We start from the raw sequence: 15,970 nt of genomic DNA on the forward strand, positions 1-15,970 counted from the left end.
TGAGTTTGAACAGTTCCGTTTGACAATAAACACATGTTCAACTCTAACCATCTTTAACTGGAGCCAAAACGTTTATGTATATAGAAAAGTATTGAAATTACTTGAGAAATCCAGATAACTGCAGCTCCATTCACTCGTTTGTCTTGGTCTCGTACAATCCAGCGGACAATGATGCGTCTAGTTAATATATGTCTATGGGAGGAACGGTCGATCTAGCGAAGGAAGTCCACCGCCTTCCAGTGAAACGAGCCAATCATCAATCAGTATTGACTGACGATCCTCTGGGGCGGGGCTCTCGTGAGGCGCTTCCCAAATTGTGCGCATAAGATCTCGAGAAAGACTTTTAGCGCAATTTTGCGAACCCATGTTATGTACAGTTCATGTCAGGTTTAATCATTGATAGGACATATGCGTTGCAAACACGGCCGCCGAGTACCACGAATTCAGTAATTCAGTAACATCCGTAAAGCCTGGCTCAGACTACAGGAGTTTTAAAATCCTGACAGATTTTAAATCTGATTGCAGCTCACACATAAGGAGAATCTTATCAGATTCTCTTATGTAAAATCTTAAACCTGGCTCAGACTACAGGAGTTTTAAAATCCTGACAGATTTTAAATCTGATTGCAGCTCACACATAAGGAGAATCTTATCAGATTCTCTTATGTAAAATCTTAAACCTGGCTCAGACTACAGGAGTTTTAAAATCCTGACAGATTTTAAATCTGATTGCAGCTCACACATAAGGAGAATCTTATCAGATTCTCTTATGTAAAATCTTAAACCTGGCTCAGACTACAGGAGTTTTAAAATCCTGACAGATTTTAAATCTGATTGCAGCTCACACATAAGGAGAATCTTATCAGATTCTCTTATGTAAAATCTTAAACCTGGCTCAGACTACAGGAGTTTTAAAATCCTGACAGATTTTAAATCTGATTGCAGCTCACACATAAGGAGAATCTTATCAGATTCTCTTATGTAAAATCTTAAACCTTGCATTACATCTACATTTGAATCTCTTTTTCAAGCACTACAAAAATAGGTTTGCCCTTTGTAAACTTGCATTTATGAATGTGAAATGTTTAGAGAAGAAACGTTGGGGGTAAAGTTGTGTTTATGAATAAGACTAAATATAGCGAGTGCAAAAATAAAAATAAATTGATTGGATTTTTTTATTTCATAAATGCACATCAAAAGACATTTTAAGACACCCAAATACAGGATAATATTAAGATTATCATACCAACGGACGCCTCTTACGTCATCTCACCGGGAAACAGAAGTAAACAAAGCGACATCGCAGTTAATTTCACGTGATGTCCTATTATGAAAAAAGTGTATTTCTACGATAGATGAAGGAAATGCAGGGGCTATGCAACAGGTCTTGAGTGTGTAACTGTACCCGTTTAACTGTACTACGGCTTATCCGCGGTGAAAAGCAGATGTTTCGGTAGCAATTCAAAAGTAAGGGATGTATACGTTACTGTAGCAAAACTGTAGCAAGGTGTGTAACATTCAATCCTGGAATTCTGTGTCTTTGTCGCGCTCTGAATGATTCTCTGTCTGTCAGTCTAAAGCCGTTGAGACGTATTTTAAGCAGGTGATGCTATAATGCTTTTTTGCTAGGGCTGAAGTTATGACTGTTCTCTGGGCGAGCAGCTTAAGTTTAATGTTAATAAATAACGGAAGAAAACGATTGTCGCTGCCGAACTAAGATGAATGCCAATGTGATTATAAGATAAAAACAAACACATGAACGCATGTTATATGTGCGCATATAGTTAAATAACAATATGTTGACCGAAACTACAAGCTGCGCGTTAGCAGTTAATTTACGCGGTACATTTAAAACCGACGTGACTTGTCCCTGCAGCTCTTGTTCTTATCTGTGCGGTTGTGGTATATTTTTGAGGATACATTATAAAGACGATCCTCCATCTCCGCTGTACAACGTACCCTTGCAGAAGCTTTACCTCCGTCACTTGTCGATGTGTCTCTCATTGGCTGTAGCGAAAGTACCAACGTCATCAGCCCGATCTACAATCTTAAATATCCAACATGTTTGATATGATCGGGGCGGCTAAGATTTCACTCGGAGCAGATCGGGAGTTCTAAGATTCGATCTGTGAACGCCTCACATTACGTGATAATCTGGGCCGATTCTCGGGCCCGATCGCGTTTCTAGGCCCGATTTTTTCAAAGATTCTCGGGAGGGGAAATCGGGGTAAAATCTGGCCGAGAATCCTGTAGTCTGAGCCAGGCTTTAGTCATAATAATGAGATACTAAGTCGAAATTTCGACTTTCTAAGTCATAATAATGAGATACTAAGTCGAAATTTCGATTTACTAAATCATAATAATAATGACTTAGTATCTCATAATAATGCTGCTACATTCATTACGAAAGTAATTCCCGGGGCTCATAATGATTTACATCTTATAAAGCGATTTGATCGGTCAGTCCAAGAAACTTAATGTTATTTACAACGTTATAATCAGCAGTGCATTGCACAGCCACAGGCAATCGGTTTGCGCACGCGAAAGGTCGCGTTCTAAAACGCGATCCGTGCCCTTGAAAGTAGGCTTAATGTAGGAAGGGTACATCACGTGAGCGGTTGTCTTAGATAAGGGGAAAAGATGTGTTGTTTACATTCATTACGTATAACAGCTACATTTAAGAAAAACAGCTGTCCATCACTCCCAGAGCTCGCACTATACAAAGAATCTGGCCTGTAAGTGCGTGGGGCACATGAATGCGATTGGATTTCACCCGAAGATGTGATAATAGCGTTCAGTACTTGCACAGATCTATTGACTCTATAAAACTCTAATTAACGTCACGAGCGGCAGGAATTACTTTTGAAAACCAAAATAGCTTCATAAATATCTTCTTGAAAAAATAATGGCATCCACATATTGGGCAAAGTAACGCATTAAGGAATATTAAACACAATTAAAACGCCAAATTACCCCTATTAATTTTAAATCATGAAAAGGCACAAATGGATGTACTGGAAGCAATATTTGTGTGCATGTTTTAATATATGGCCTATAAGTAAAAGCAACAAAACAGTATAAAAGGAACAAAACGCAATACATATTAGAAATGCAAAATGACAGAATAAATTAAGATATAATCAAAAAAACGGCCTGCATCCAATTTATACTTTTGGAATCTGGCTCTCAAAGAGAATTAGTTAAAGACCCCTAATGTAACGCAATGCACACGTCACATGCAATCAACCCCTCCCCCCCCGAAATTTCGACTCAGTAACTCATCATTTTGAGATAATTAAGTCATTATTATGAGATACTAAGTCATTCTTATGACTTACTAAGTCGAAATTTCGACTTAGTATCTCATTATTATAACTTAGTATCTCATAATAATGATTTAGTATCTCATTATTGTGACTTAGTTAGTCGAAATTTCGACTTAGTATCTCATTATTATGACTTACTAATTCTAAAAAAAATCCCAACACTGGCGGAAACGGGCTTCCATACAAATGTTTGCTTTCACTGTGAGTCTGTGCGTTGAATATATTGTAATACATCAACAATATTATTGATCAATTGATTTAATATATTAAAAGCTATAGGAAAATCTATTTCTTTGAGTAAGGGCCCCTCATGTACTTCCAAACCTGTATGACTTTCTTTCTTCTGCAGACAGAAAAGAAAATATTTCGAGGAATATAAACAAAATTAACATTTTTAACGAGAATCAGAAACTGGCTTCAGTAATGTAGTTTCAATCCTGAGAAAACATGGAGTGCTTCTTCAATACTTCTCTGTCTGTCATGACTCTACAGCTGAAGCATTGAGGCTAAACAAGGGCTCTAAATTCTTCATTAAGAAGTTTATACACAAATATAAAGACAAGACGACAACTAACCTGTGATGACTGCAAACTATTTTGTTTGTCCTCAGTATCAAATTTTGTTGATCGCAAGTAGTGAGAACAACAGTAGATAGCCCCACAATCTTGAGGTTATACTATATATACTATAAATTATATCTGAGCCTTGAAAGTGATAGTTCAACCAAAAAACACAATTCTTCCATACTTTACCAATTTTCATTCTAAACTTGTATAGCTTACTTTCTTTAACACAAAAAAATATTTAGAATACAACATTCTTCAAAATATCTTTCTTTGTGTTCTGCAGAAGAAAGTCAAACACGTTTGAAATGATGAGTAAATGATGACAGAGTGTCCATTATTTGGGGTGAACTGTCACTTGAATGTACACACGTTTTTGTACACAATGTAAAAGATTTGAACTCGTAAAACACAAGAGTGCAAACATACAGTTTATCATTGCCTACTTTTACATCTTGATTAAAGTCTGTGAATACCAATGCATTTATTCCTGTAGGTCATTAGCAAATACATGAATAAGATGCATCTGTTAGAGACGCCTCTGTGTGGCGCGTGTGCTTCAATATGGCTAAAATAACTCAAATAAATGAGACTTCACAAGACCCTCAATGATGTTTATTTCATTTGAGTGATTTTCAGGTGTCTTTTAAACACACAGAAGACGCGCGAAAGCTTTCACAAAATATTCAACACAAAAATAACAAGAAAATCCTTCGCGATTTCATCCAGTGGCTGACGCTGCTCTCAGATTTGATCCGAAAATGCAAAATTAAACGTTAAATGACCGTGCGTTTTAGCTTCCAGACAGAGCTCCGCACCTCTGCTCTGTGTTGACATTGTGTTCAAAACGCAAACGGGGTTAAGGAGTCCAGTTTTCTTGTAAATGTAAGTGGAGAAAACTCACGAGTCAACGGGTCCTGGAGGCACAAAGACGCTGATCTGGCCGGTTGAGTCTGTACGGTTCTCATGTGTTCTATAACAATGCAGCGCCCACCTCGGTCGCTTCTCATTCCTGCTCTATTACAGCTTGTGTGACGCTACTCATCCGGAAGAAAAATGGCAGAAACCGCTCCAGCTGCTGCCGCTCCGCTGGCCAAAGTGCCCAAGAAGAAATCTGCTGTTAAAGCTAAGAAAACCGGCCCGAGCGTGGGCGAACTCGTCGTCAAAGCAGTGTCGGCTTCCAAGGAGAGGAGCGGCGTGTCTCTCGCCGCCCTGAAGAAAGCTCTCGCTGCCGGGGGTTACGACGTGGAGAAGAACAACTCACGCGTGAAGATCGCTGTCAAGAGTCTGGTGACTAAAGGCACTCTGGTCCAGACCAAAGGAACCGGGGCTTCTGGATCTTTCAAACTGAACAAAAAACAAGCCGAGACAAAGAAGCCGGCGACGAAAGCCGCCCCTAAAGCAAAGAAGCCCGCAGCCAAGAAGCCCGTTGCTGCTGCTGCCAAGAAGCCGAAGACTGCAGCGCCTAAGAAGACCGCCGCAAAGAAATCTCCCAAGAAGGCAAAGAAACCTGCCGCCACCGCCGCTAAAAAGGCAACGAAGAGCCCAAAGAAGGCGAAGAAGCCAGCGGCCCCCAAGAAAGCAGCCAAGAGTCCCAAGAAAGCTGCCAAAAGCCCCAAGAAGGTCAAGGCTGTCAAACCCAAGACGACAAACCTAAAGCGGCTAAGCCTAAGAGGGCCGCCCCGAAAAAGAAGTAGATTCCTTCTTTACACTTTCAATTAAAAAAGGCTCTTTTAAGAGCCACCCATCAGCCCACTAAAGAGCAGTGTTTCAGTGATATCTTCATAATATCTTTCCTGTAGCTCAGTGGTTAGATCATTGCGTTAAGAGTGCAAGGTTGTAGGTTCGATCATAGGGAATTGCAAATACCGATGTAAAATGTATAGGATAAAGCAATGTAAGTCGCTTTGGATAAAAGCGTCTGCCAAATGCCTCAATGTAAATGTAAAATATCTTGCTTTTGAGCTCTCAACAAATGAATACGCTGAGAAATCTGATTCAAATTAAGTACATAAATGATGATCGTCAGAGTGTTTTTATTCATAATCAGCGCAACAAGTGAAGTTGTGTTGTTTGTATACATGTTTGCTTTTGTTCATGTAATTGTTTTCCAATAGACGTGTCTCAAAAGACGACATACAGAAGATTTAATGTAAACTTATGCGCTGTAAAGTAGCGAAAGGAAACATGATCAAAAACGAACAATGCGGGCAGAAGGGACGAAATGGGCGGGCTTCGGCGTCTAGATTGAAGTTCAGTGATTGGTTAGAACTTTTCACAGACTCCAACCAATAAGCGAACGAAAGGCACGTATAAATGCTGGAAACCACAGCCTCCACAGCATATTTCCTTCGTATTCTTCGATCTTAAGCAATTTCATCCTACGCAACAATGAGTGGAAGAGGTAAAACCGGCGGCAAATCAAGAGCGAAGGCCAAGACTCGGTCATCCAGAGCGGGTCTTCAGTTTCCCGTCGGCCGTGTTCACAGGCTACTTCGCAAAGGTAATTACGCACAACGCGTCGGTGCCGGAGCTCCAGTGTACCTCGCCGCTGTTCTCGAGTATCTCACCGCTGAGATCCTGGAGTTGGCTGGAAACGCCGCTCGGGACAACAAGAAGAGTCGAATCATTCCCCGCCATCTGCAGCTTGCCGTGCGTAACGACGAGGAGTTGAACAGACTTCTGGGCGGTGTGACCATCGCGCAGGGTGGTGTGTTGCCCAACATCCAGGCGGTGTTACTGCCAAAGAAGACCGACAAACCCGCTAAGGCCAAGTAAACGACTTATTCTCCGAATCATTGCAAAAGGCTCTTTTAAGAGCCACCCACTCGAACCAAAAGAGAGCGATTTTATTTTCCATTATAAGATGAACCTTCACGGTCTGTGTTGGGCAGTGACTGGTCTGGTTGCTTTAAAACCGGTTGTGTCTTTCATGTTTATTTGGTTGTTGTTGAGCTCCAAATGATGTTAAGGGAAGTCATCACACAAGGAGTTTACCAACTCACGACTGTTGTCGCGACAGATGATTATCAATGACACTGATTTCGAAACCTTTCTGGAGATCATTTTTGCATTACAATTACTCTTTAATTTCATTCACACAATGACAAGAAATAAACTACTCTTCGTTAAAAGTCCAAATGTCTCGTATTTTCTTGCCAAATCATGGTTTCATTACAAGTTAAAATGAGATTTACTGGGACGCATCTAAACAAAAGTTTCGAGCGGGAATCAGAAGCTGTGCATTTTGTTTAAAAAAAGGGAGACGGACAGCCATTGGCCAGTTGTGTACGCAGAGGTCACACATTATCCAATCACGTGCCAGCGCACTGTCTCCACCCTCTGAGCTCGTGTGCGACCGGTGTATATAAACGGCCAGCAGAGCGTGGATTGGTATTCTTTTCCTCGTCAGACGGTGAAGAGTTGAGCCCGTAGTTATGGCAAGAACTAAACAGACCGCTCGTAAGTCCACCGGTGGCAAAGCGCCAAGGAAGCAGCTCGCCACTAAAGCAGGCCGTAAGAGCGCTCCAGCCACCGGCGGCGTGAAGAAGCCTCATCGTTACAGGCCCGGTACCGTGGCGCTGAGAGAAATCCGCCGTTACCAGAAGTCCACAGAGCTGCTGATCCGTAAGCTGCCTTTCCAGTGTCTGGTGAGAGAAATCGCTCAGGACTTCAAGACTGATCTGCGCTTCCAGAGCTCTGCCGTCATGGCCCTGCAGGAGGCCAGCGAGGCTTATTTGGTCGGTCTTTTTGAGGACACAAATCTGTGCACTATCCACGCCAAGAGAGTCACCATCATGCCCAAAGACATCCAGCTTGCTCGCCGCATCCGTGGAGAACGTGCTTAAACTTCTCCCAACCTCACCCACATCAACCCCAAAGGCTCTTTTAAGAGCCACCACAAGTCCGCTGAACGAGATAATTTCCCTCGTAATAGTTTAATATTGAAAGGTAGTTAATTTCGAAGATGGTCGTAGTTGATTAAAACGCAGAAAAACATCAAACCTAAAGTACTCGTTGAACTGATCTTGAGCCAAACATTTACAATGCCACTACAAACCTGTTAAAACGGATGTCAACTGAATGGTTGAGTTTAAAATGAATGATCTAGAAATTGCAGCAAATAATGTTTGTACCTTAATTATATCACTGATCCGATGTAGACACTGTTAGTTACAAACACATTTGGATTTCACCATTATCAGAATAACAGACGATTGGACGCTTTCCTTTGTATGTCGCTCCGGTGTCTAATAAATAAGTGTAATGTGTTGGTTTGCACGGGTGTGTGAAAACATACATATTCTCTAATAAACCACATTCTTTAATGACAAGTGTACCAATAGCAGTATGTTTATGTTATACATAGCTGTCATATTGCACACAACATTCTTTGTATTAGACAACATTTACATGTATTTACTTGATAAACGCTTTAATGCAAAATAAAGAACAAAACAACACCTAGTATCAATATCTTAAAAGAAAATGGCCTTCATTGCTTGTATTGGAAAATAAAGGAAATTGAGCTGGACGGACTGCCACTGTCTTCAAACATGAGGTGATGGGCGTCGCAATTGTTTTAAAGACTTTGATTGGCTTTTTTAAGTGTGCGCTTATCCAATGAAACCAGCTATCGTTTGTTTTCGAACCAAGACAAGCAATCAGAATGTGACACCATAGTCTTTGTAAATTTGCATGGGCAGAGAATAAATACTGGTAGTCTTATAGCAGCTTCTTCACACATTTTTTATCTTTTTCGGATCGAGTATTGAATTAATGGCATATTCAACGACGATAATTCATAGGAAACAATACAATAATTTTCACCATTCCATGACATTCAACAACACAAATGCTTTTGAATGAATTCTCTGTAGGGATGGTGTTCTTGAGGTCATAGCAAGCATTTCTCTCCCTCCAAACACAGCAGTCAATTTTGTTCTCACAGCAGTGCAGGAGTGCACTTTTGGCAAAACCTTTTCTGAATCATCTTGATGTTCATTGTCAAACTTCAGCCAGACAGGCCATCTGTGGCAGGAGGATCTTGCGAGTGCTTCAGGATTTCAATCTATTTTGTCATAACGTGTTACCTATGGTATGCTTGCTAACTGTGGTCCCAACTGTCTTGAAATCATAAACAGCCTTCTTCCGTGTAGTTCTGGGCTGATCTTAACCTTTCTCATGATCATCTTTACTCCATTGGAGAAATCTTGCAGGTAGCCCCAGAACAAGGGTTATTGATAGTTATTTAGTATTTCTTTTATTTCCAAAAAATGACACCAACAGTTGTTTCCTTATCACGAAGCTTCTGGCTGTAGCCTATTCAATGTTTGTGCAGGTCTACAATCTTGTCCCTTACATCCTTTAAAACCTATTTGGTGTGGAGCATGGTGGTGGAGAGATTGAAATGGATGATACAAACTCAGCATTTTAAGCAATGGTTTTACCACTGAACTACAGGAAAGCTTAAACTGACAGGCACATAACCAATCTGTGGAGCCAGAATTCTTGACAGTTGGTAGGAAATCAAATACTTATTTCACTGACTGAAATGCAAATCAATTTATTACCTTTACATACAAATTTTTCCGGTGATTTTCTTTTTTATATTCTGTATTAGTTCAAATAAACCCACCATAAAAATGATAGACCCTTCATTTCTTTGTAAGCAGGCAAACTTACAAAATCAGCAGGGGATCAAATAATTGTATGTATTATAATTGTATTTGTATGTTGAATAATTGTATTAACTGTATGTATTGTTTCTATCTTTAAATGTTTGTTTATATTTTAGCAAGTCTCTATTTTGCTTTTCTTTAACCTGTTTTATGTAGGTGTGTAAATACATAATGAAATAGTTCTTTGCAAGAGGCAGACTAAATTAATAAAACATTGTAAAGGTTATAATTGTGTCACCTTATGAATTTGTTTTGTTATAGCGTTTAAAAATCAAAAATGCCATTTCGATGTATCGGTACTGTTTTTTGAGTTGTACTTTCTGTGAATGTAAAGAAACGGGAACGATACAGCACATTCACGCTGAGTTTAACAAGAAGGATAGAATACTTCACTTATAAGTGGACTTAGTTATTTAAAAGGAGACTGTATGCAAGAGCAACATCGTCATCCTCCTACTTAGTCAACCTCAGGTACATTTATGTTACCGACATAAAAAAATCTCTAAAAGTTTTATTCTCTGTTCAGTAACTATGCAGCAAAATTTTCATTTAGAACAACCCAATAATCTGTAACGTGTCTTTATTGGATGTTATATAATGAAAGTTGTTCGTTCCTTTTGTAGCCGGTGAGCTAGCTCCTTTTTTGTGTAGGGCGTGGCCGAGTACATGGTTGGGGGTTTATAAGCGGGCAATGGAGAGGACGCCAAAATATGAGGTGCGGTCCGTTTGTCTGGATCGCAAGTGCGTGGGTGTGCTCTAGATGTCGTTTGTGCCCTGATCAGGTAGGCTAAGTGAATGTTGTTTTCATGGTCACACAGCCCTGTGTTAAGTCACGAATCTTTTTAAATGTAGATACGTGCGTCACAATCTCATAGACCAACGGTAATGCTGGGTGGTTTGAGGAAATCGGGTCAGTGGTGATGGCAGTATTGCAGGTAATTGAAACTGTTTTTATATAGGGTTGAAAGGCTTTTAAAGGTAACATGATTAAAATAAATAGTTGTATTGTTATTTGAATAATAAAGTGTATTTCTGTGTTTTTTTGTAGTAGATGTAGTTGTTTGCTGTTCCTCCTGTTTTTGTTTTTGGTTCAGTTTTCCCTTCGCTGGTCTGTCCCTGTACGTGGGTGGAGTACGTTTCCAATCTAGCTGAGGGCTACGATTGTGGTGTATTGGACTTACCAGCGAGGTGGTTTCTTTTTTTTCTTTGTTTGTTTGTTTATGTCCCTTCCCAGTCTTGCATTGTCTGGCCATTAGGACATGCTCCAGACAACATTGGCACCTACCGCACGTGGACTACTCTCTTGTGTGTGGTTTGGTGTGGTGTTGCTTTTGGCATGTTTTATGTTTGTTTTTGTTTGAATTGTATTTTGAGTTTGGGGACTTGGCATATGAGTTACTTTGGGTCTGGAGTGGTCCTGTGTTTAGGCTGCCATTGTACCTGGGTCTGGCCAAAGATAAATTATACCTGTTGAGAGAGGGAAGGAAAACAGTTGTTACATGTTTTTGTCTTCGATGGAAGAATTTATCTGCTATTCTCATAAACTCTGTAAAAAAATAAATTCTTATTTTTTAGAAAACCTTGTCCCCTTGTGTATACTTTAAAGCCCAAGGGTTTTCTACCCATGCAAGAACGAGGCGAGGGGTAACATTTTGGCGTAGTCGGCAGGGTAGAAAGAGGTTTTCCCTTTTTTTTTTTTTTGTTCTTAAGACTGGGAAGTGGAGGGTTTGTTTTGTTTGTTTGTTTTATACGGAGGAACAGCGAGCAGCTTGGAGGACGATTTGTTCTGGAGACATCCGATTGGGTTGCTGCAGTGATGGCAGACGAGTTGGAACGACTACAAGGACAATTGGAGCAATTGCGAATGGAAAACGAAAGACTGAGACAACCACCTCCAATAGGGGGATTGGCAGGTGTTGGCCCGAGCTTGGCCTCAGAAGCCATGGGACAGCGACGTGAACAAGCAATATATTTGCCAAGAGAGAGAAAATGTTCCAAATACTCTGGTAAGGGACTCCTGGGTACCCCTTCGTTGGAAGAATGGATCGAGGAGGTGGAGAGTTGTATCAGGGGGAGATACATGTCTGAATTGGACAAAGCGATGTTTGTTTACGATCATCTAGAAGGCGAGGCTCGGACGGAGATCAAATTTCGGCCTGGGGACATTAAAGACAATGCTACTGAGATATTTGCAGTATTACGTGAACTGTATTCTTGTTCCTCTTCTTATGTGATTTTACAGCAACAGTTTTTTGATAGAAAACAGAAAGAGGGAGAATCCCTACAGGAATTTTCTCATGCATTAATGGCTCTTATGGCTAGTGTGCGAAAAGCTAACCCTAGGGCGATGTCTGATCATCAGGTGATTCTGCGAGATCAGTTCTGTGAAAATGTTCAGGACCATGCACTTCGTAGGGAACTAAAGAAGTTGGTGAGGCAGCAGTCGTCGTTGACCCTCCTTGAATTACGTAAAGAGGCAATACGTTGGGTGGAGGAAGGACAGCCTCAAAGAATTAGATCGGGAAGGGTGGTCCCGCATGCATTTGAAACCCAAGCTGTTGCTGTGTGTGAGGAGAACGATCTTGTGAGTTCCGAAGTTATGGAATTGAAAGACATGGTCTTACGGCAACAAGTACAATTGGATCTGATCCTTAAGATGCTGAGCAACCCTGATGGGGCTCCAAATAATATTGATCGAGTTTCCAGAGGTAGTAGGTTTCGCAGAACACCTGATGGTCAACCTATATGTATTAAATGTAACCAAGCGGGTCATATAGCGAGATATTGTACCACCAATATGCCGATTAGGCCTTTACCTATAGTGAGTTCCAGTCGGGGGGGTGTTGTTGAGTCTGCCGGGTCGGCGGAAAACTAGAATCCCCCCGGGTGCAGAGCCACACACCGGAGATGGGGATATTGGGCTCAAAAACTGATGCAGGACCTCTTGGTGGGTTGGTGGGGTCTTGTCCAACATTAAATGTCAAAATGGGATCAGTTGATGTAATGTGTTTGTTGGACACCGGTTCTATGGTGACCACGTTAACAGAAAGTTATTTTAATTTACATTTTTCTGAGATGGGTAGAGGGGGTCTGCATGACTGCGCATGGCTGGCATTAAAAGCGGCTAATGGCATGGATATTCCTTGTGTGGGGTATGTAGAACTCGATATTGTTATATTTGGGGTCACATTGCCCAGAAAAGGGGTGTTGATTGTTAAAGATACCTGTTCTCCTAGTATGTATGCTCAGAAGGAGAAAATCCCTGCTGTATTGGGTATGAACATTATCAGAGAATGTTATGCAAACCTGTTTAACCAACATGGTGCTGAGCTTTTTAGGATTCCCCAAATACAATCTGCCACTGTGGGGTGGAAACAGGCATTTCGCTGCTGTCAGAAAATCGAAGCCATGTCCAATTCTTGCTCTTCCTTTAAGGTGAGAGTGCAGGGTAACACCCCAGTTCGGGTGGCAGCAGGCACATTGACCCTAGTTCCCGTCACCTGCCCCCAAGTTTCAGGTGCAAGGGTTGAGTTTCTCCTAGAAGCATCAGGGCCTGAAGAACGTGCTCTTCCGGAGGGTTTGCTAATGTCCCCCTCCCTGGTATATGCAGAAAGAGGGTTAGTCTATGCACCCATTGTTAATGTAGGTAGTATGGAGGTATGGGTAGCCCCGCGTCAGATTGTAGGCACTGTTCAGGTGGTGACTGTGATAAGCGCCCTAGGGCCTAGACTCGAATTATGCCCGGAAGATGTTTATTGTGCCAAAGTGTCCGTTCGGATGGGAGAGCAATTGACCAACTGCCATATTGACCTGCCCTCTTTCGAGGGGCTGACTGTGCAGGAAGCAGAGCAGGCAAGGTGGCTTTTGAATGAATATCAGGGCGTTTTTTCTGTCACCGAAGGGGATATAGGCTGTACTAACTTAATTAAACATGAGATTCCATTAATGGATGATAAACCAGTCCGACAACCATACAGACGAATTCCCCCTGCCCGATATGAGGGTGTACGCTCGCATATCCAACAGCTTTTAGACAGTAAGGTAATAAGGGAAAGTAGTAGTCCTTACTCGTCCCCAATTGTCCTTGTACAGAAGAAGGATGGAACGATTAGGATGTGTGTTGACTATCGACAATTGAACGCAAAGACGCGAAAGGATGCTTACCCGCTCCCAAGAATTGATGAGTCTTTGGATGCCCTTACGGGGGCAAGATGGTTTTCTACACTAGATTTAACTAGCGGGTACAACCAGGTTGAGGTGGCTGAGTCAGATAAGGCAAAGACTGCTTTTTGTACCCCATTTGGGTTGTTTGAATTCAACCGTATGCCCTTTGGGCTGTGTAATGCACCAGGGACATTCCAGAGACTCATGGAACGGTTGTTTGGGGACAAGCGGTTCTCCTCTTTGCTGTTGTATTTAGATGATATAATTGTGTTCTCCTCTTCAGTACAGGAACATTTGGTGCGGTTGGGGGATGTTTTTCAGAGGCTACAGCAGGAGGGTCTGAAGATCAAGCTGAGCAAATGCTGTTTCTTTCAGAAGCAAGTTAAATATTTGGGACACCTAGTGTCGGAGCAGGGAGTTTCTACTGACCCTGAGAAAGTGGCAGTGGTAAAAGACTGGAATCGGCCTGTACACCTGGCAGAACTTCGTTCATTTTTAGGGTTTGCCAGCTATTATCGTCGGTTTATCGATGGATTTTCTAAACTGGCTAAACCTCTTCATGAATTGGTAACTAAATTGAGTAGTGCCATAAAAAAGGGAAAGACCCCACGGTTGCCCTTAGTTTCGGTGTGGGACGAAGATTGTGAGAACTGCTTCCAAACCCTGAAGACAAAGTTGGTGACAACCCCGGTTCTGGCATATGCAGATTTCCAGAAGCCTTTTGTTCTGGAAATAGATGCAAGTCATCAGGGTTTGGGGGCAGTTTTGTCCCAAGAGCAGGGTGGTAGGCGTCGTCCCATTGCTTATGCCAGCCGGGGTCTGCGAAGGACAGAGCGGAACATGGAGAATTATAGCTCCATGAAACTGGAATGTTTAGCTCTGAAATGGGCTGTATGTGATAAGTTCAGGGAGTATTTGCTTGGAAATGACTTTGTTGTCTATACGGACAATAACCCGCTGTGTCACTTGCAGACCTCAAAGCTGGGTGCTCTGGAGCAGAGGTGGCTGTCACAGTTGGCCTCGTTTAACTTTGTGATTAAATATCGCCCTGGGAGAACTAATCAAAATGCTGACGCACTCTCTCGACAGACCCTGAATAATGTTTTCCCGGGAACAGAGATTCCGGAAGTTTTACAGCTGCAGTCAAAGGGGCGGTCTCCAGAAGGCTTAGTGGTGAGTGCTAGTGAGGTTGCCGCACTGCCTGGATGTTCACCAGTAGATTTGGTTTGTTTGCAGAAGGCAGATCCAGTTATTGGCCCTATTATAAATGCTTGGATCGCAGGTAGTGGTTTACATCCTTCGGAATTGGTTGGTAGGGATAGAGCGGTAAAAGAGCTGGCTAGGCAGTGGGACCGCTTGCGTGAGAGACAGGGGTGTCTTTATCGTTTAGTGTATACACCGGATGGTCATAAGGAAATCTATCAGTTGTTGTTGCCTCAGAAACTTCAAAGGGAGGTATTTAGTCACTTGCATGACGGTCATGGGCATCAAGGGAGAGATCGAACCGTAGACTTGGTGAAGCGTCGTTGTTATTGGCCAGGAATGGTGAGAGACGTGGAACGTTGGTGTCAAGAATGTCAGCGGTGCATCCTCGCTAAAGCAGTTCAACCAAAAGTTAGGTCATTTATGGGAACGCTACAGGCATCCCGGCCACATGAAATCTTGGCCATGGATTTTACGGTGTTGGAGCCTGCAAGTGATGGTAGGGAGAGCGTCTTGGTACTTACAGACGTGTTTTCAAAGTTTACCCAAGCGATCCCTACTCGGGATCAGCGAGCGAGTACTGTGGCAGAAGTGTTGGTTCGGCATTGGTTTCACCTATTTGGGGTCCCTTGTCGTCTGCATTCAGATCAAGGGCGAAATTTTGAGAGTAACCTTATTAGTCAGTTATGTAAGGTATATGGGGTACAGAAGAGTCGCACTACTCCATACCATCCACAGGGTAATGGGCAGTGCGAACGCTTTAATCGCACTCTTCATGACCTGCTGCGGACAATGCCCCCAGAGAACAAGAGGAAGTGGCCCCAACACCTACCCCAGCTGGTCTATGCCTATAATACCACAGTGCATTATTCCACTGGCATGAGTCCCTATTTCCTAATGTTTGGATGTGAACCTAAGTTGCCAGTTGATTTTTTGTTAAATCAGTGGGAAGGAGCTGTTGAGACACCAGAGCAGTGGATTGTGGAACATCAAGGTAGGCTCCAGGCAGCGTACGGTGAAGTACAGGAAAGGT

At 42.2% G+C, this 15,970-nt stretch overlaps 3 protein-coding genes across 3 annotated transcripts; all 3 read left to right on the forward strand.

Annotated features, from left to right (window-relative positions):
• Nucleotides 1-4,945: 4,945 nt before the first annotated feature.
• On the forward strand, nt 4,946-5,664 carry LOC130414405 (histone H1-like). The gene has a single exon (XM_056740282.1). The coding sequence runs from the start codon at nt 4,946-4,948 to the stop codon at nt 5,609-5,611; it is 666 nt and encodes a 221-aa protein (XP_056596260.1). The 3' UTR covers nt 5,612-5,664.
• A 607-nt stretch (nt 5,665-6,271) lies between these two features.
• LOC130414111 (histone H2A-like) lies at nt 6,272-6,995 on the forward strand. The gene has a single exon (XM_056739817.1). It carries the CDS (start codon nt 6,281-6,283, stop codon nt 6,665-6,667), a length of 387 nt encoding a protein of 128 aa, XP_056595795.1. The 5' UTR covers nt 6,272-6,280; the 3' UTR covers nt 6,668-6,995.
• A 168-nt stretch (nt 6,996-7,163) lies between these two features.
• On the forward strand, nt 7,164-7,804 carry LOC130414109 (histone H3-like). The gene has a single exon (XM_056739816.1). The coding sequence runs from the start codon at nt 7,327-7,329 to the stop codon at nt 7,735-7,737; it is 411 nt and encodes a 136-aa protein (XP_056595794.1). The 5' UTR covers nt 7,164-7,326; the 3' UTR covers nt 7,738-7,804.
• Nucleotides 7,805-15,970: the final 8,166 nt, after the last annotated feature.

Source organism: Triplophysa dalaica, chromosome 24, assembly GCF_015846415.1.
Source record: "Triplophysa dalaica isolate WHDGS20190420 chromosome 24, ASM1584641v1, whole genome shotgun sequence".
NCBI lineage: Eukaryota > Metazoa > Chordata > Actinopteri > Cypriniformes > Nemacheilidae > Triplophysa > Triplophysa dalaica.

What these genes read in the sequence shown, in the direction of transcription:
- LOC130414111 (XM_056739817.1), top strand. Translation starts at nt 6,281, where the DNA reads ATGAGTGGAAGAGGTAAAACCGGCGGCAAATCAAGAGCGAAGGCCAAG.
- LOC130414405 (XM_056740282.1), top strand. Translation starts at nt 4,946, where the DNA reads ATGGCAGAAACCGCTCCAGCTGCTGCCGCTCCGCTGGCCAAAGTGCCC.
- LOC130414109 (XM_056739816.1), top strand. Translation starts at nt 7,327, where the DNA reads ATGGCAAGAACTAAACAGACCGCTCGTAAGTCCACCGGTGGCAAAGCG.